This window comes from Stegostoma tigrinum, chromosome 7 (genome assembly GCF_030684315.1).
Source record: "Stegostoma tigrinum isolate sSteTig4 chromosome 7, sSteTig4.hap1, whole genome shotgun sequence".
Taxonomy (NCBI): domain Eukaryota; kingdom Metazoa; phylum Chordata; class Chondrichthyes; order Orectolobiformes; family Stegostomatidae; genus Stegostoma; species Stegostoma tigrinum.
This window is the reverse complement of record NC_081360.1, coordinates 105788034-105808808: the sequence shown is the minus strand read 5'-3', so window position 1 is coordinate 105808808 and position 20775 is coordinate 105788034. Positions and strand designations below refer to the sequence as shown.

The following is a 20775-nucleotide window of genomic DNA, read 5'->3' as shown; positions in this document are numbered from 1 at the left end:
AGTTATGATTCCAGAATGATGGCATTTCATTGGATCAGGAGAAATGTACAGAAATGGGTTCACAGCAAGTTGCTGTGATGTGGAAGGTGCTACCTGGGAGGATGGTGGAGCAGTCTCAACAGGGACTTCGAAAGAGGGAATCAGGGAAGGGCTGACAATAGAGCACAAACTGCAAGCCTATGGGGTAACAGCTGGGGCTGGTGGGACAAATTAGAGACCTCTTTCAGGCACAGCCATGATGGGCTGAATGGCTTCCTCTCTACTATAATGGAGCTGCCTCATGCATGACTAGCCCTGAGAGGGACAGCTAGCCAAGAGGATCCCAATGTAGATGAAAGCAGGATCCAGACCACAGCTGAAGACCAGTTAACTTGACAGCAAGTGAAGTGTTCCAGACATTTCACTTCAAAGTTTCAAGAATTTAATATTTCAGATATATTTGGTTCGGGAGTGTCTGGCTCCCAAGGGGAGAACAGTTTCTCTGTAGGTCTGCCACGGTCTGGAAAAACAGCCAAAGAAACAGCTTACGCTACAGGTAGAGCGGAAACACATGTGGAGGGTATTGCAGATCAGGGAGTTAAAGAGCATCGTGGGTTTGGTGCAACAATTACAGCAGACGTTTAAGAATTAAATCGAGGTATTTCAAATGCACTGATAGATTTCACAACCGTACAGAGCTTGAAAGAAACAGGAAGAGATTATTCATGCACTCAGTCTGTCAGTGCTTGTGATCACAGCCGAGGTTCAGCTCAAGTCAAACTGTGCGACTCGATGAGAATGTTTCCAATTGCAGAGAGATGTTTAAGAAACATAAAAACAGACTTTGGAAGTTGAGCATGAGATGACCAGGGTAACAGAACATGGCCAGCAATTTTGAAGAGGTGCCAGTGAGTGGAACATTTGATGCTGACTTTACCTCCAGGCACAGAACCTTAAGCAGGTGACACTGTTGGACCTTTGCAATGTAAGAAATGTGGCTGGGAACCAACACACAGTGAGGACCCACGAACCACGTGGAGTTTGTGAGCAGGCACAAAGTTTTATTGCTCTGTTCGTTTCTGAAATATATTCACAGCAAAACCAACACAAGAGCTCTTCTTCAAAAATACCAAGAGATCGTTTCCCGCAGCTTAGTGTACACTGTGGTATTCTCCCCAAATGCGGCACTCCCTCAGCACTGACCCTCCGACAGTGCGGCACTCCCTCAGCACTGACCCTCCGACAGTGCGGCACTCCCTCAGTACTGACCCTCTGACAGTGCGGCACTCCCTCAGTACTGAGTCTCCGACAGTGCGGCACTCCCTCAGCACTGACCCTCTGACAGTGCGGCACTACCTCAGCACTGACCCTCCGACAGTGCGGCACTCCCTCAGCACTGACCCTCTGACAGTGCGGCACTCCCTCAGCACTGACCCTCTGACAGTGCGGCACTCCCTCAGCACTGACCCTCTGACAGTGCGGCACTCCCTCAGTACTGACCCTCCGACAGTGCGGCACTCCCTCAGCACTGACCCTCTGACAGTGCGGCAGTCCCGTAGTACTGACCCTCCGACAGTGCGGCACTCCCTCAGTACTGACCCTCTGACAGTGCGGCACTCCCTCAGCACTGACCCTCCGACAGTGCGGCACTCCCTCAGTACTGACCCTCTGACAGTGCGGCACTCCCTCAGTACTGACCCTCTGACAGTGCGGCACTCCCTCAGTACTGACCCTCTGACAGTACAGCACTCCCTCAGTACTGACCCTCCAACAGTGCGGCACTCCCTCAGTACTGACCCTCTGACAGTGCGGCACTCCCTCAGTACTGACCCTCTGACAGTGCGGCACTCCCTCAGCACTGACCCTCCGACAGTGCGGCACTCCCTCAGTACTGACCCTCCGACAGTGCGGCACTCCCTCAGCACTGACCCTCTGACAGTGCGGCACTCCCTCAGCACTGACCCTCCGACAGTGCGGCACTCCCTCAGCACTGACCCTCCGACAGTGCGGCACTCCCTCAGTACTGACCCTCTGACAGTGCGGCACTCCCTCAGTACTGAGTCTCCGACAGTGCGGCACTCCCTCAGCACTGACCCTCTGACAGTGCGGCACTACCTCAGCACTGACCCTCCGACAGTGCGGCACTCCCTCAGCACTGACCCTCTGACAGTGCGGCACTCCCTCAGCACTGACCCTCTGACAGTGCGGCACTCCCTCAGCACTGACCCTCTGACAGTGCGGCACTCCCTCAGTACTGACCCTCCGACAGTGCGGCACTCCCTCAGCACTGACCCTCCGACAGTGCGGCACTCCCTCAGTACTGACCCTCTGACAGTGCGGCACTCCCTCAGCACTGACCCTCCGACAGTGCGGCACTCCCTCAGTACTGACCCTCTGACAGTGCGGCACTCCCTCAGCACTGACCCTCCGACAGTGCGGCACTCCCTCAGTACTGACCCTCTGACAGTGCGGCACTCCCTCAGTACTGACCCTCTGACAGTGCGGCACTCCCTCAGTACTGACCCTCTGACAGTACAGCACTCCCTCAGTACTGACCCTCCAACAGTGCGGCACTCCCTCAGCACTGACCCTCTGACAGTGTGACACTCCCTCAGCACTGACCGTCTGACAGTGCGGCACTCCCTCAGTACTGACCCTCCGACAGTGCGGCACTCCCTCAGTACTGACCCTCTGACAGTACAGCACTCCCTCAGTACTGACCCTCCAACAGTGCGGCACTTCCTCAGCACTGACCCTCCGACAGTGCGGCACTCCCTCAGCACTGTCCCTCTGACAGTGCGGCACTCCCTCAGCCCTGACCCTCCAACAGTGCGGCACTCCCTCAGCACTGACCCTCTGACAGTGCGGCACTCCCTCAGCACTGACCGTCTGACAGTGCGGCACTTCCTCAGCACTGACCCTCCGACAGTGCGGCACTCCCTCAGCACTGACCCTCTGACAGTGCGGCACTCCCTCAGCATTGACCCTCCGACAGTGCGGTGCTCCCTCAGTACTGACCCTCTGACAGTGCGGTACTCCCTCAGCACTGACCGTCTGTCAGTGCAGCACTCCCTCAGCATTGACCCTCCGACAGTGCGGTGCTCCCTCAGTACTGACCCTCTGACAGTGCGGCAGTCCCGTAGTACTGGCCCTCTGACAGTGCGGCACTCCCTCAGCACTGACCCTCTGACAGTCCAGCACTCCCTCAGCACTGACCCTCTGACAGTGCGGCACTCCCTCAGCACTGACCCTCTGACAGTCCAGCACTCCCTCAGCACTGACCCTCTGACAGTGCGGCACTCCCTCAGTACTGACCCTCTGACAGTGCGGCAGTCCCTCAGCACTGACCCTCCGACAGTGCGGCACTCCCTCAGCACTGACCCTCTGACAGTGCGGCACTCCCTCAGCACTGACCCTCTGACAGTGCGGCACTCCCTCAGTCCTGTCCCTCCGACAGTGCGGCACTCCCTCAGTACTGACCCTCCGACAGTGCCCACTCCCTCAGCACTGACCCTCCGACAGTCCAGCACTCCCTCAGCACTGACCATCCGACAGTGAGGCGTTCCTTCAGCACTGACCCACCGACAGTGCGGCGTTCCCTCAGTACTGACCCTCCGACAGTGCGGCGCTCCCTCAGAACTGACCCTCCGACAGTGCGGCACTCCCTCAGTACTGACCCTCCGACATTGCGGCACTCCCTCAGTACTGACCCTCCGACAGTGCGGCACTCACTTAGTACTGACCCTCCGACAGTGCGGCACTCCCTCAGTACTGACCGTCCGACAGTGCAGCACTCCCTCAGCGCTGACCCTCCGACAGTGCGGCACTCCCTCAGCACTGACCATCCGACAGTGAGGCGTTCCCTCAGTACTGACCCTCCGACAGTGCGGCACTCCCTCAGCACTGACCCACCGACAGTGCGGCGTTCCCTCAGTACTGACCCTCCGACAGTGCGGCACTCCCTCAGCACTGACCCTCTGGCAGTGCGGCACTCCCTCAGTACTGACCCTCTGACAGTGCGGCACTCCCTCAGCACTGACCCTCTGACAGTGCGGCACTCCCTCAGCACTGACCCTCTGACAGTGCGGCACTCCCTCAGCACTGACCCTCTGAGAGTGCGGCACTCCCTGAGGACTGACCCTCCGACAGTGCAGCACTTCCTAGGTACACACCCTCCGACAGTGTGGCGCTCTCTCAGTACTAACCCCCCGACAGTGCTGTCCTCCCTCAGCACTGCCCCTCCGACACTGGGGCTCTCCCTCAGTACTGACCCTCTGACATTGCAGCACTCCCTCAGCGCTGACCCTCTGACAGTGCGGCACTCCCTTAGTACTGACCCTCTGACAGTGCGGCACTCCCTCAGCACTGACCCTCCGCCAGTGCGGCACTCCCTCAGCACTGACCCTCTGACAGTGCGGCACTCCCTCAGCACTGACCGTCCGTCAGTGCAGCACTCCCTCAGTACTGACCCACCGACAGTGAGGCGTTCCCTCAGTACTGACCCTCCGACAGTGCGGCACTCCCTCAGCACTGACCCACCGACAGTGCGGCGTTCCCTCAGTACTGACCCTCCGACAGTGCGGCACTCCCTCAGCACTGACCCTCCGACAGTGCGGTGCTCCCTCAGCACTGACCCACCGACAGTGCGGCGTTCCCTCAGTACTGACCCTCCGACAGTGCGGCACTCCCTCAGTACTGAATCTCCGGCCATGCGGCACTCCCTCAAAACTGACCATCCGACAGTGCAGCACTCCCTCAGCACTGACCCACCGACAGTGCGGCGTTCCCTCAGTACTGACCCTCCGACAGTGCAGCACTCCCTCAGCACCGACCCTCCGCCAGTGCGGCACTCCCTCAGGACTGACCCTCCGCCAGTGCGGTACTCCCTCAGTACTGACCCTCCGACAGTGCGGCACTGCCTCAGTACTGACCCTGCGCAGGTGCGGTACTCCCTCATTACTGAATCTCCGGCCATGCGGCACTCCCTCAAAACTGACCCTCCGACAGTGCAGCACTCCCTCAGCACTGACCCACCGACAGTGCGGCGTTCCCTCAGTACTGACCCTCCGACAGTGCAGCACTCCCTCAGCACCGACCCTCCGCCAGTGCGGCACTCCCTCAGGACTGACCCTCCGCCAGTGCGGTTCTCCCTCAGTACTGACCCTCTGACAGTGCGGCACTGCCTCAGTACTGACCCTGCGAAGGTGCGGCACTCCCTCATTACTGACCCTCCAACAGTGTGGCACTCCCTCAGTACTAACTGTCCAGACAAAGTGCAAGTTTCAGGTGACATTCAGACAGGATTTGGGATTGGAATTTTGGATCGTTGTCCTGTGACAATATTTGAATCAGATCACTTCAGGTCTGCCGTTGGTCGCGTTAATATGAAGCAGTAATCATGTCTCAGGATCTGTTGTTGTGAAAGGCAGGTCATGCTTAACTGACTTTCAGGACTTCGATGAAAATGTTACAAATGTTGTGGGCAACAGGTATCCGGTGGATGTCGTGTGTCTGGATTTCGAAAAGTAATCCAGCAATGTACCACTCAAATGGCGGCTGCATAAGATCAAGGTGCAAGACATTGAGGGTAATGTGTGAGCATACATCGAGGATTAGTTAACTAACGGAAAGCAGAGTGGGCATAAATGGACGTTTTTCTGGTTGGTGGCCAGTGACTAATGGTAATAGAAATAGAAATAGAACATTACAGTGCAGTACAGGCCCTTCGGCCCTCGATGTTGTGCCGACCTGTCATACCGATCTCAAGCCCATCTAACCTACACTATTCCATGTACGTCCGTATGCTTATCCAGTGACAACTTAAATGTACCTAAAGTTGGCGAATCTACTACCATTGCAGGCAAAGCGTTCCATTCCCTTCCTACTCTCTGAGTAAAGAAACTACCTCTGACATCTGTCCTATATCTTTCACCCCTCAATTTTAAGCTATGCCCCCTCGTGCTCGCCGTCACCATCCGAGGAAAAAGGCTGTCCCTATCCACCCTATCTAACCCTCTGATTATTTTATATGTTTCAATTAAGTCACCTCTCAACCTTCTTCTCTCTAACGAAAACAGCCTCAAGTCCCTCAGCCTTTCCTCGTAAGACCTTCCGCCCATACCAGGCAACATCCTAATAAATCTCCTCTGCACCCTTTCCAAAGCTTCCATATCCTTCTTATAATGCGGTGACCAGAACTGTACACAATACTCCAAGTGCGGCCGCACCAGAGTTTTTTCCAGCTTCACCATAACCTCTTGGTTCCAGAACTCAATCCCTCTATTAATAAAAGCTAAAACACTGTATGCCTTCTTAACAGCCCTGTCAACCTGGGTGGCAACTTTCAAGGATCTGTGTACATGGACACCAAGATCTCTCATCCTTCGTCACTGTCCACAACTCCACCTACCTTAGATAATAAAATGTGAGGCTGGATGAACACAGCAGGCCAAGCAGCATTATCTCTGATACTATTTTAACCCTTCCACCTACCTTAGTATCGTCTGCAAGTTTACTAACCCATCCTTCTACTCCCTCATCCAGGTCATTTATAAAAATGACAAACAGCAGTGGACCCAACACCGACCCCTGTGGTACACCACTAGTAACTGGTCTCCAGGATGAACATTTCCCATCAACTACCACCCTCTGTCTTCTTTCAGCAAGCCAATTTCCGACCCAAACTGCTATATCTCCCACAATTCCATTCCTCCGCATTTTGTACAATAGCCTATTGTGGGGAACCTTATCGAACGCCTTGCTGAAATCCATATACACCACATCAACCGGTTTACTCTCATCTACCTGTTTGGTCACCTTCTCAGAGAACTCAATAAGGTTTGTGAGGCACGACCTTCCCTTCACAAAACCGTGCTGACTATCCCTAATCAATTTATTCTTTTCTAGATGATTATAAATCCTATCCCTTATAACCTTTTCCAACACTTTACCAACAACTGAGGTAAGGCTCGCTGGTCTTCTTCAGAAAAGGGTCTAAGCCCAAAATGTCAGCTTTCCTGCTCCTCTAATGCTGCTTGTCCTGCTGCGTTCATCCAGCTCTACACCTTTTTATCTCAGATTCTCCAGTATCTGCAGTTCCTACTATCATATGGAATATTGTCCTTCATTGTGAGACGGGTGGGGTTTAAAACCGGGAGGCTATGCTGCAGCTGTATAAGGAGCTGGTGAGACCACACCTGGGGTACTGTGTGCAGTTTTGGTCTCCTTACTTGCGAAAGGATGTCCTGGCACTGGAGGGGGTGCAGAGGAGGTTCACCAGGTGGGTTCCAGAGTTGAGAGGGTTGGATTATGTGGAGAGATAGAGTGGACTGGGACTGTACTCATTTGGAATTAGAAAAATGAGGGTTATCTTGTAAAAACATATAACATTGTGAAGGGAATAGCTAAGATAGAAGCAGGGAGGGTGGTTCCACTGGTGAGTGAAACTAGAACAAGAGGCATAGCCTCAAAATGAGGGGGAGCAGATTTGGGACTGAGCTGAGGAGGAACCTCTTCACCCAAAGGGTTGTGAATCTGTGGAAGTCCCTGCCCAGTGAAACGGTTGAGGCTACCTTATTCAATGCTTTTAAGGCAAAGGTAGAGAGATTTTTGAATCGTGAAAGAATTAAGGTTTATGGTGAGCAGGCTGGTAAGTGGAGCTGAGTCTGTGGAAAGGTCAGCCATGATCTTAACGAATGGCGGAGCAGGCTTGATGGGCCGAATGGCCTACTCCTACTGCTGGTTCTTACGCTTGTATAAGTTTGGTTTAATGTCAGACAGTGACCAGGGGAGGGATGGAGCTTGGAGCGTGGGAATGGAACTAGGAACTTGCCTCCCTCTTTGCAATCCTCAATTGGAGGAAGTCTGTGGTGCTCCCATCCCGAGATTTAGAACATAGAACATGGAACAGTACAGCGCAGAACAGGCCCTTCGGCCCTCGATGTTGTGGTAAACATGACGCCAAATTAACCCAATCCCTTCTGCCTTCCCTTGGCCCATATTCCTCCATTCTTTGCTTATTCATGCACTCACCCAAACGTCCCGTCTTCCTCCACCGCATCTGCCTCCACCACCCCACCCCCGGCAAAGTGCCCCTCACTCCTACCACTCTCTGTGTAAAAAATCTGCCTTTCTCATCTCCTTTCAACTTTACCCCCTCACCATCAATGCAGGCCCCCTAGTTTTATACACTTCAACTCTGGGAAAAAGATTCTGACTGTCAAACCGTGGCTATGCATCTCACAAAGTTACAGACTTCTATCAAGTCTCCCCTCAGCCTCTACTGCTCCAGAGAAAAGATCCTGAGTTCTTCTAGCCTCTCTTTATCACTCATACCCTGATTCTGATCTTTTAGGGATAGTAGGAGAGCTGGGCGTGGCCAGTGAACAGGTGAAAACTAACATTGTGATTTTGGATTAGGTGGCCAAAGGACAGAGTGTGGATGAGGAACGGGGCGGCACCGTGGCTCAGTGATTCACTCTGCAGCCTCACGGTTCCAGGGACTGGGTTTGATTCCACCTTCGGGCGACTGTCTGTGTGGAGTTTGCACATTCTCCCCGTGTCTGCGTGGGTTTCCTCCGGGTGCTCCGGTTTCCTCCCACAGTCCAGAGATGTGCAGGTTAGGGTGGATTGGCCATACTAAATTTCCCAAAGTGTTCAGGGATGTGTAGATTGGGGGATGGGTCTGAATGGGTGCCCTGAGGCTGAAGGGCCTGTTTCCACACTGTAGGGATTCTATGAATCTTGGAGGGGCTGAGCTTTTACCCCTGGGGGAGACAAAGGGAGCGATGCAGGAGCAGGAGATCATTGCAGGTGGTTCTCTGACTACGATCTGATTGAGTATTGGAACTGGGAAGTGGGCTGTGTGGGGTGGGATGGTGATGTCTAGATAATGTCACTGTGATGGTAAATTCAGATGGCCAGGCTTATTCTCTGGGGCAAATCGCAACATGGGACCCATTGGGATTTATATCTGAGAAAATTAGGGATGAACAGTCATTGCTGACTTTGTCAGTGAAATTTACAGCCTGTGCCCAAGATGAGAATGGGACCAGGTGACTTGTGGAGCTGAGCCGATGGGCTGAATGGCTGATTTCTGCTGCTACCCCTCACTGTGTTCTCATCCCAGAGAGAGCTGGATGATGGTGGAGAGGGGCTGGAGGAGGATGGAGGGGTCACTGTGTTAAAGGCTGCAGCTTGGGTGAGGATAACGAGGGTGGAATGTTTACCACAGGGACTGGGAGAGGGGCAGGGGCAGGGAGATGGACAGGGACAGGGGCAGGGGCAGGGACAGGGACAGCGCCAGACATGGACACAAAGGCAGGGACAGGGACAGACACAGGGGGTGAGATTGGCAGCTTGGAGAGGAGCTGTTTCCCTCCTGACTGGGGCAGACAGCTGGGTGGGTGGTGTTTTTGAGACATTGGGGGTGGGTTTTATCAGGTGGCTACTCACAAAAAACATAATGACGATTGATCAAAATGTAAAGGAACATGTCTGAAATAAGTGTTCCTGATTATTGTGTTATTCTGCCAGGAGATATGGATGATTTTAATCGACAGGTGAGGGAGTTACTGAGCTGGAAGAAGATGGAGCATGGTCCTACGGCAACTCCACTGTTGCATGACCGATTTGAGAGGATACAAGTTCACGGTGATGTTTTAAGGTGAGGGTTAGCTCTCAACTCACCGAATTAGTGGGCTAATGCATGGCAGATGCAGTGTAATGTGGATCAATGCGATGCTCCTCACTTTGGGAACAAAAGCAGGAAGGCAGATTATGATTTGAATGGTGATAAATTGGGAAAGGGGACGTGCAATGAGACTTGGGTGTCCTGAAACACCAGGCGCTGAGAGTAAACGTTGCAGGTGCAGCAGGAAGTGAAGAAGGTAAACAGTATGTTGGCCTTTATAGAGAGAGGTTTCGAGTCCAGGAGCAGGAATGTCTTGCTGCGATTATACAGGGCCTCGGTGAGACCACACCTGGAATACTGTGTGCAGTTATGGGCTCCTTTACCTGAGGAAGGATGCTGTGGCGATGGAGGGAGTGCAGCGAGGGTTTACCAGCCTGATTCCTAGGAGGGCAGGACTGATCGATAAAGAAACATTTAGTCAGTTGGGATTATATTCACTAAAATTTGGAAGAGTGAGGGGTAATCTCATAAAAATCTGTAAACTTCTAACAGGACGAGGCAGAATAAACACCAGAAGGATGTTCCCGATGGTGGGGGAGTCTGGAACCAGGGGGTCACAGTCTAAGGATTCGGGGGCAGCCATTTTGGACTGAGATGTGGAGAAATGTCTTCACCCAGAGAGTGGGGAGCTGGTGGAATCCACTACCACAGAAAGTGACGGAGGGCAAACATTCAGTGTTTCAAGGAGTAAGTTATAGCTGTAAATATTGCTGTTGGAGCGAAAGGAGTTTGGGAGGAGGGAGGGATTACAGAATTGAGGCTTGATGGCCAGCCATGATCATATTGAATGGTATAGCAGGCTAAAAGGGGCTGAATGGCCTACTCCTCTTATCCTCTCCGTTTCTAAATGAGAGAGAGAAAGAACCACCTGGTTAAACGCGACCTCACATAAAATTCAGCCCACAGGGTAATTACAGTGATAAGGGCTAGGGTCATCTCAGAGGATGGGGCACGGGGTATTTAGAGATGGTGGAGCTGGGGTTAACTACAGGACATGGAGTTGGAGGTAATTATGGAGGAGAAGTTGGGGTAATTACAGTGGCTATGCCTCTGGGTAATTACAGAGGGTGGGGCTGGAGGTAATTATAGTGGGTAGGCCTCTGGGTAATTACAGAGGGTGTGGCAGGTGGCTATTTAGAGAGAGTGGGCCTGGAATTGATTATAGAAGACAGGGCTGGGGGTAATTATAGAAGGTGAGACTGGAGGTACTTATTGAGGACAGGATGGGGGCAATTATAAAGGTGTGACAATGGCATTGCAGGGGGGTTAATTAGAGAGGATGGGGCATGGATATTTAATGATGACGGGACTGAGGGGTGTGGCTGGGCATCTGTGATGCTGGAGATTCTGCCTGAAGATCGCTGTCAATGCTTCAGCCTTATCTTTTGCAGTGATGTGCTGGGCTCTTCCATCAGTGACGATGGGGATGCTTGTTGACCCACTTCCTCTCCCAGTGACTTGGGATCTCACCATCTCAGCGGTGGCCCAGGGGTCAGAGATAATGTGAACTGCAGATGCTGGAGAATCTGAGATAACAAAGTGTGAAGCTGGATGAACACAGCTGTTTTCTGATGAAGGGTCTAGGCCCGAAACATCAGCTTTTGTGCTCCTAAGATGCTGCTTGGCCTGCAATGGCCCAGGGGTATCATTGTTAGACGATTAATCCAGGTAATGCTCTGGGAGCCAGGAGTTGAAATTCTGTCAAGGCAGATGACAGAATTTAAATTCAATAAACATCTGGAATTAAGAGTCGAGTAATGACCATGAGTCCACTGCCAATTGTTGAGAAAAGCTTGTCTGGTTCACAGATGCCCTTCAGGGAAGGAAATCTGCCGTCCTCACCTGGTCTGGCCGGCATGTAACTCCATACTCACAGCAGTGTGGTTGATTTTCATTTGCCCTCTGAAATGGCCTAGCAAGCCATTCGATTATGTCAATCAATATGAAGACTCAACAAAATCAAACTGGGCAGATCATCTGGGGCATTGACCTAGGTGCTTGGAACTGACAGCTCTGTAAAGCCCTTCTCACTAATAGCTCGGTCTGGTGCCAAAATCGGGAGAGGTGTCTCACGGACTAGCCAAGCAATGATAGAGATCTGCAGCACATTAGTGCGAAAGGTAAGGCTGAAGTATTCGCAGCAATCTTCAGCCAGAAGTGCTGAGTGGATGATCTATCTCGGCCTCCTCCAGTCGTTTCCAGCATCACAGATACGGGACTTCAGCAAATTCGATTCACTCCAAGTGATGTCAAGGAGCCTGAGCAAAACTGGAATCAAGGGGATCAGGGGGCAAACTCTGGTGATTGGAGTCATACTTGACACATAGGAAGATGGTCGTGGCCGGTGGGGGTCAGCCATCTCAGCTCCAGGACATCTCTGCAAGAGTTCCCCAGGATAGTGACCTAGGCCCAATCATCTTCAGCTGCTTCATCAATGACCTTCCCTCCATCATAAGGTCAGAAGTGGGGATGTTCACCAATGATTGCACAATGTTCAGCTCCATTCGTCACTCCTCAGGCACTGAAGTTCTCATGCAACAAGATCTGGACAATACCCAGGCTCGGGCTGACAAGTGGCAAGTGACATTCATGCCACACAAATGCCAGGCCAATACCGCCACCAATGAGGGACATATTGCAGAAACTCACCAAAGACCCTCAGGCAGCTCCTTCCAAACCCACGACCACTTCCATCTAGAAGGACAAGGGCAGCAGATACATGGGAACACCACCCCCTGCAAGTTCCCCTCCGAGTCACACACCATCCTGACTTGGAAATATGTCACTGTTCCTCCACTGGGTCAGAATCCTGGAATTCCCTCCTTAAGGGATTTTTGGCTATCCCTACAGCATTAAAAAAATAGTTCACCCTCACCTTCTCAAGGGACAACCAGGAACAGGCAATAAATGCTGGCCAGTCAGCAACACCCATTTTTCATGAATAAATGAGTAAAGTCCCAGCGAATGGAGCTGGATATAATTAAGCCTGGTAGGCAAAGGCTGACTGATCTTGTTGCTGGGCTATTAATCCGAGACCCAGGTGACATTCTGGTCTCCTGGGTTCAAATCCCGCACGGCAGATCGTGGAATTTGAATTCAATAATAATCTGGAATTAAGAATCTATTGATGACCGTGAATCCATTGTTGGAAAACCCATCTGGTTCACTAATGTCCTTTAGGGAAGGAAACTGCCATCCTTACCTGGTCTGGCCTACATGTGACTTCAGACCCTCAGCAATGTGATTGACTCTTAACTACCCTCTGGGCAATTAAGGATGGGCAATCAATGTTGCCCGGTCAGCGATGCCTGCTTCCCATTTAAAGAATGAAGAAAAGAGGGTGCAAATGGGAGTAATTAGAATGTATGTGGCTGGAGGTAAAGAGAGCGTGTACGGATTAGGGTAGATAGGGAGGGTGGTGATTAAAGATAGAGAGCTGATTAGAGAAGGTGAGACTGGGAATAATCGCTATGGGTGGAGTTTGGGGTAATTAGAGATTGTGCGATCTGGGTAATTACAGTGTGTGATAATCTGCTCATTTGGTCTCAGTGATGAGTGAATCTGTCCTGGGACAGTGGACAGCCTAGACAGTTGGATTCTCAGGCTGCTGTGGGAGGCGAGGGAGCAAATAGCAGGGGCTGTGATCTGCATTTTCATATTGTTACTGGCCTCAGGTGAAGTGCTAGAGGATTGGAGAACCACTAAAGTGGTTCCAGTTTACGAGAACAGGGGCTGGAAATAGACCTGAAAACTTTTGATCAGTGAGTCCAATATGAGTGTTTAGGAGCGCTTGGTGAAAATTAAGGAGGCAAGGTTTGATCAGGGATAGCCAGCATGGCTTTGCCAGAGGAAGGTCATGCCTAATAAATCTAGCTCAGTTTTTTGAGAAGGTGTCCAAGTGTTTGGAAGAGGGTAGGGTAGTTGACGTATGAATTTCAGCGATAATTTTGACAAAGTTCCACATGGGAAACTGAAAAAAAAGTAAGGTCATGGGACTCAGGATAACTTGGCAAGTTGCTCAAATTGGCTGAGACACAGGAGACAGAGGGCGGTGATGGAAGGCTGTGTGTGTGTGACTGGAGCTCGGTGTGCAATGGTGTACAACAGGGATCAGGGCAGGGCCCTGCATTGTTTGTGATATTTGTAAATGATGTCGATGAGAATGTACTGGTGGAGTTAGTAAGTTTGTGGATGATGCAAAGATTGGCCAGGTACTTAGCAATGAGAAAGATAGTCTAAAGTTACAGGAACATAAAATATGGAACAGTATAGCACAGGAACAGGCCTTTCGGCCCACCATATCTGTGCCAACCATAATGCTCTGCCTGTGCATGATTTATATCCCTCTATTCCCTGCCTGTTCATATATCTGTTCTATATGCCTCTTAAATGTTGCTATTATATCTGCTTATAGCGCCTCCCTGGCAGTGCATTCCAGACACTTAACATCCTTTGTGTTAAAAAACTTGGCTCGCACATCTCCCTTAAACTTACCCCCCCCACCCTCACCTTAAACCTATGCTCCATTTAAGGACATAAATGGATTGATCAGTTGGGCAGGCCAGTGTCAGATGGAACGTGACCCTGATAAATGTGAGGGGATACACTGTGGAAAGAGGAACAAGACAAGGCAGTTCTCAATGAATGGGCAGGACACTAGGAAGCTCAGAGGAGCAGAGGGATGTTGAGGTGTTAGTCTACAGATTCCTGAAGGTGTTAGGACACGTTAATAGTGGAGTTAGGAAGGCACACGGAACACCTGTCTTTATTTGTCATGGAGTAGGTTATAAGAGCAGGGAGGTTATGTTGGGGCTGTACAGAGCTTTGGTTGGGGCACAGCTGGAGTACTGTATCCTGTTCTGTTGTACCACACTACAGGAAGGATGTGAGTGCACTGGATGGAGTGCAGAGGAGAGTCACCAGGATGTTGTCTTGGATGGCGTAGTTCATCAATGAAGAGAGGCTCAAGTTATTTTGTTTGGAGCAGAGAGGTCTGAGAGGGGACCTGATAGAGGTGTACATGAAAATGAGGGGTATGGATGTGCTGGGGCGGGGGTGGGTGTTGGCGGGATAGGAAGCAGCTCTTTCACTTGGCTGAAGGGTAGTAATGAGGGAGTATCATTTTGAAGTGAAAGGCTGGAGATTTAGAAGGGATTTGAGGAAAATGAATTCACCGGAGTGTGGTGGGGTCTGGAAGGCACTGCCAGGGAGGGGATTTGAGGTGAGAAACCTCACAATCTTTCACAAAGTCTTTGGATGAGCACTTGAAATTCAAGGCGATAGGCCGAGTGCAGGAAAGTGGGACTGTGGTTGGTGAGTGGTGTATGTTGGAGAAGACTCAATGGGCTGATTTTCTGATGTGTAAAGCTGTTGAATGTTTGCTCACTAACAGATACCAGGGGAACTCTGGTGATGTTGGCTGCTTCGTGGCTTCTCAACCACTGCCCAAGCACAACAATTACTTTGAGGTAAGTCGCTGATCGGATTTTAATTGGTCTCCTTTTCCAACATGGGAATCTTTGCAAACACAGCACCCTCTGGCCAGAGTGAGGAGTGGGTCTGGAAGGAGGGAAGGGGTGGTTTTGTCAGGGTGTCCTTGGGGAGAGCATGGAGGAGTGGTTGGGATCCACAAAAGGAACATGGAATCATCACTGCTTGTCAGACACTGCTTTAAGGGGAAAGGGTGAGCACTTCACCTCCTGATACAGAGATCGCTCGGTACACTGCAACAGATACTCTCTTGCTGGCCTGATCCTGACCTTCTTCCCTTCTCAACTCTTCCCCATCCCTCTTTCTCTGTCTTTCCTCAGTGACTGGTCAAAGGTCTGGCAAATGGATTATTGTATGGGCAAAAATGAAATGAGCCAATTTTGCAGAAGGAATGAATTGCAGCATATTAGAGGTGATGCATTTTGGAAGATCCAATTCAAGGGTGAACTAAACAGTAAATGGAAAAGTCCTGGGGAAAATTGATGAACAGAGAGATCTGGGTGTTCAGGTCCATTGTTCCCTGAAGGTGACCACGCAGGTCAATAGGGTGGTCAAGAAGGCATACGGCATGCTTTGCTTCATCGAACGGGGTATGGATGTGCTGGGGCGGGGGTGGGTGTTTGCAGGATAGGAAGCAGCTCTTTCACTTGGCTGAAGGGTAGTAATGAGGGAGTATCTTTTTGAAGTGAAAGGCTGGAGATTTAGAAGGGATTTGAGGAAAATGAATTCACCGGAGTGTGGTGGGTGTTAGCAGGTCATGTTGCAGTTGTATAGGACTTTGGTTCGGCCACATTTGGAGTACTGTGTACAGTTCTAGTCGCCACATTACCAAAAGGATGTGGATGCTTTGGAGAGGGTGCAGAGGAGGTTCACCAGGATGTTGCCTGGTATGGAGGGTGCTAGCTATGAAGAGAGGTTGAGTAGATTAGGATTATTTTCATTAGAAAGACGGAGATTGAGGGGGGACCTGATTGAGGGCTGCAAAATCATGAGGGGTATAGACAGGGTGGATAGCAAGAAGCTTTTTCCCAGAGTGGGGGACTCAATTACTAGGGGCCATGAGTTCAAAGTGAGAGGAGGAATGTTTAAGGGAGATATGCGTGGAAAGTTCTTTACACAGAGGGTGGTGGGTGCCTGGAACGCGTTGCCAGCGGAGGTGGGAGACGCAGACACGTTAGCGTCTTTTAAGATGTATCTGGACAGGTACATGGATGGGCAGGGAGCAAATGGACACAGACCGTTAGAAAATAGATGACAGGTTAGACAGAGGATCTCGATTGGCACAGGCTTAGAGGGCCGAAGGGCCTGTTCCTGTGCTGTAATTTTCTTTGCTCTTTTTCTTTGTATATTAGTTGATTTGGAGACTAGGGTGTTGAACCTTAATAAAGGAAACTCTGAAGATATGAGACCTGAGCAGGCCTTGATAGATTGGGGAGAGCTACTTAAACAGATGACAGTAGATAGGCAATGGCAAACATTCAAGGAGCACTTGGGGGAACTACAACAACAGTTTATTCCTGTTTGTCACAAAAACAAAATGGGTAAGAGGGCCAATCAATGGTTTACAAAAGGCAATAAGAGATAGTATTTGATCCAAGGAAGGAGCATACAGATTAGCCAAGAAAAATAATAAATCTGAGGCTTGGGAGCAGATTAGAATTCAGCAAAGAAGGACCAAGGGATTGATGAAGAAGGGGAATGAGGAGTATCAAAGTAAACTTGCAGGGCACGTAAGAACTGACGCTAAGAGTTTCTAGAGGCACGTGAAAATAAAGAGATTGTTGAAGACAAACATAGGTTCCCTGTGGACAGAAACGGGGGAATGTGTAATAGGGGACAAAGAAATGGCTGAGCAACTAAATACATACTTTGGTTCTGTCTTCACAAAAGAGCACACGAATCAGATACCAGAATTGTTGGAGAATACAAGGTTTAGTGACGGGGAAGAACAGAGGGACATCAACATTAGTAGAGAAATAGCACTGGGAAAATTGTTGGGATTGCAGGTGGATAAATCCCCAGGGCCTGATAACCCACATCCCAGAGTACTTGAGGATGCAGCTCTGGAAATAGTGGATGCATTGGTGGCCATCTTCCAGGATTCTATAGACTCTGGAACAGTCCCCGCAGATTGGACACCTTCGGCACCCAATAAAAAGGGGCTCCCAGGTCAGTCCTTTCACCATAAGATGACGAAGGCGAGGAGGTAACTCTGCTGCAGCATGAACCTGGTTGATTCCCAATTCCTTCACCTCCGCCGCATCTGCTCCCAGGATGAGGCATTCCACTCCCATACATCCCAGATGTCCTCGTTCTTCAAGGGCCGCAAATCCCCCCCCATAGTGGTTGAGAAAGCCCTCGACCGTGTCTCCCGCAACTCATCTCTCACACCCCACCCTCGCAATAACCACCAAAAGAGAACCCCCACCTCGTCCTCACATACCACCCCACCAACCTCCGGATCCAACGCATCATTCTCCGTCACTTCCGCCATCTACAATCTGACTCCACCACCAAAGACATTTTTCCATCCCTACCCTTGTCTGCCTTCCGGAGAGACCACTCTCTCCGGGACTCCCTTGTCCGCTCCACACTCCCCTCCAACCCCACCACACCCGGCACCTTTCCCTGCAACCGCAGGAAGTGCTACACTTGCCCCCATACCTCGTCCCACACCCCTATCCCAGGCCCCAAGATGACTTTCCATATTAAGCAGAGGTTCACCTGCACATCTGCCAGTGTGGTATACTGCATCCACTGTACCCGGTGTGGCTTCCTCTACATTGGGGAAACCAAGCGGAGGCTTGGGGACCGCTTTGCAGAACACCTCCGCTCAGTTCGCAATAAACAACTGCACCTCCCAGTCGCGAACCATTTTAACTCCCCCTCCTATTCCTTAGACGACACGTCCATCGTGGGCCTCCTGCAGTGCCACAATGATGCCACCCGAATGTTGCAGGAACAGCATCTCATATTCCGCTTGGGAACCCTGCAGCCCAATGGTATCAATGTGGACTTCACCAGCTTCAAAATCTCCCCTTCCCCCACTGCATCCCAAAACCAGCCCAGCTCATCTTTGTCTCCCTAACCTGTTCTTCCTCTCACCCATCCCCTCCTCCCACCTCAGGCCGCACCTCTATCTCCTACCTACTAACCTCATCCATGTCCGTCCTCCCTGGACTGACCTATCCCCTCCCCACTTCCCCACCTATACTCTCCTCTCCACCTATCTTCTCCTCTATCCATCTTCGGTCTGCCTCCCCCTCTCTCCCTATTTATTCCAGTTCCCTCCCCCCATCCCCCTCTCTGATGAAGGGCCTAGGCCCGAAACGTCAGCTTTTGTGCTCCTGAGATGCTGCTGGGCCTGCTGTGTTCACCCAGCCTCACATTTTATTATCTTGGATGATACAAATGGCCTTATAGCTTTGATAACTCCCGGGGATGGATATCCAGCTACAGCTGCAATGGCAAATTCTGAACCATATCACCATTGTAGAGATCTAGCTGCTGTTTGAGGATGAGAGCATTCAGGGAATGGTCCAAACAGGGGTCCAAGTTGCAAAGCATTGGATGGCCAATAGGGTGAGGGGAAAGTCCAGTTGTCTGACATTTCCACTTTCTCCAAAAGGAAAGCCACTGCATGTCGACCTGAACATAAAACCAGACTGCACTGTGACTCACTGTATGCAGACAATAGACTGTAGAAACTTTTGGAGGTGGTGGGATTTGTTATTTAAATGCTAGCTCACTAGGCTGTTCCTCTCAGAGAGAGTACAAAGAAACAGATTCATAACACAAATACATGCTTAATACAAAAGGCCTGTTGTGATAGATGGCTCACCGCAACTCAATCTTACTCACACACGATGAGGGGTGGGAGGGGGATGGAGACCGGAGTCAGTGGCTGCAATGCTTCATGGTTCTAGAAATGTCTGGAAGGATTCAGTGAGCAGTTGGAGAAACACTCTGTGACAAGTCAAAAACTTACTTCAAGGGTGATTTGAAATGAGATTGCTCAGGGCTTTGTTTCTTCTAATTTCTTCTGTGTGTGGGACTGTACCCCAGTGAGAGTCAGTGTGTGTGGAAGTGTATCCCAGTGAGAGTCAGTGTGTGTGGGACTGTACCCCAGTGAGAATCAGTGTGTGTGGGTCTGTACCCCAGTGAGAGTCAGTGTGTGTGGGACTGTACCCCAGTGAGAGTCAGTGTGTGTGGGAGTGTACCCCAGTGAGAGTCAGTGTGTGTGCGAGTGTACCCCAGTGAGAGTCAGTGTGTGTGGGACTGTACCCCAGTGAGAGTCAGTGTGTGTGGGACTGTACCCCAGTGAGAGTCAGTGTGTGCGGGACTGTATCCCAGTGAGAGTCAGTGTGTGTGGGACTGTACCCCAGTGAGAGTCAGTGTGTGTGCGAGTGTACCCCAGTGAGAGTCAGTGTGTGTGGGACTGTACCCCAGTGAGAGTCAGTGTGTGTGGGAGTGTACCCCAGTGAGGGTCAGTGTGTGTGGGACTGTGCCCCAGTGAGAGACAGTGTGTGTGGGAGTGTACCCCAGTGAGAGTCAGTGTGTGTGGGACTGTACCCCAGTGAGAGACAGTGTGTGTGGGACTGTACCCCAGTGAGAGTCAGTGTGTGTGGGAGTGTACCCCAGTGAGGGTCAGTGTGTGTGGGACTGTGCCCCAGTGAGAGACAGTGTGTGTGGGAGTGTACCCCAGTGAGAGTCAGTGTGTGTGGGACTGTACCCCAGTGAGAGTCAGTGTGTGTGCGAGTGTACCCCAGTGAGAGTCAGTGTGTGTGGGACTGTATCCCAGTGAGAGTCAGTGTGTGTGGGACTGTACCCCAGTGAGAGTCAGTGTGTGTGGGAGTGTACCCCAGTGAGAGTCAGTGTGTGTGGGACTGTACCCCAGTGAGAGTCAGTGTGTGTGGGAGTGTACCCCAGTGAGAGTCAGTGTGTGTGGGACTGTACCCCAGGGACTGTGTGGAAGAAAATTACCGTCGATTGGCTTCTGAATGGCGAATAGTGAGCCCGAGAACCCAGAATGTTGCTTCTCGTAATCTGTGTTGACAGTATTTTTCGCTGGAAAATTGGTGACAGGTTTAGATAGAGGATCTGGAATGGCGCAGCCTTGGAGGGCTGAAACGCCTGTAGCTGTGCTGTAATTTTCTTTGTTCTTTGTTCTTTAACAATTATTTTGTTTTCTGTTATATATTTACGAATTCCTGTTTCTGGAGTTGTTACTGCATCTTGTAATGCTCGTAAAAGAACCACATCATTCAGTGGAGGTTTCCCGGAGCTGCCAATTTAGTCTCTGAGGAGGGTAGAATGGGCACATTTCCACTGAGCAGTTCATAAATCATTAACAATGATTGGAGAAACACTGGGGTCACAAGGGCACAGTGTTTGAAAGGTGAGGGGAAGGTTCCTGCCCGCACACTGATGGTTCACATTTACTTTTATTGTGTGTAGCTCTGTCCTTGAATGGCACTGTCTTCTGCAGTTTTTGTGTTGCTTAGTTTGAGGGCCATCTGAGTTTAATCTCAGAGAAAGCCTGCTCACACGTCCATGTACCTGTTCAAATTCCCCATGAAATACCTGACTGCAATTACAATGGAGCAGAGAGCACA

General features: G+C 50.9%; 1 protein-coding gene across 2 annotated transcripts in view; it reads left to right on the top strand.

Moving 5' to 3' along the window:
- LOC125454307 (SPRY domain-containing protein 3-like) overlaps positions 1 to 20775 on the top strand; it is a 559019-nt gene that overhangs the window by 29098 nt on the left and 509146 nt on the right. The window contains exons 2-3 of one of the 2 annotated variants that reach the window (XM_059647616.1): positions 9514 to 9643; positions 15063 to 15138. In XM_059647616.1, the coding sequence (XP_059503599.1) occupies positions 9519 to 9643; positions 15063 to 15138 (201 nt within the window). In that variant the 5' untranslated portion in view covers positions 9514 to 9518. The remainder of the gene's footprint in view (positions 1 to 9513; positions 9644 to 15062; positions 15139 to 20775) is intronic. The other variant, XM_059647617.1, reaches the window with a different exon arrangement.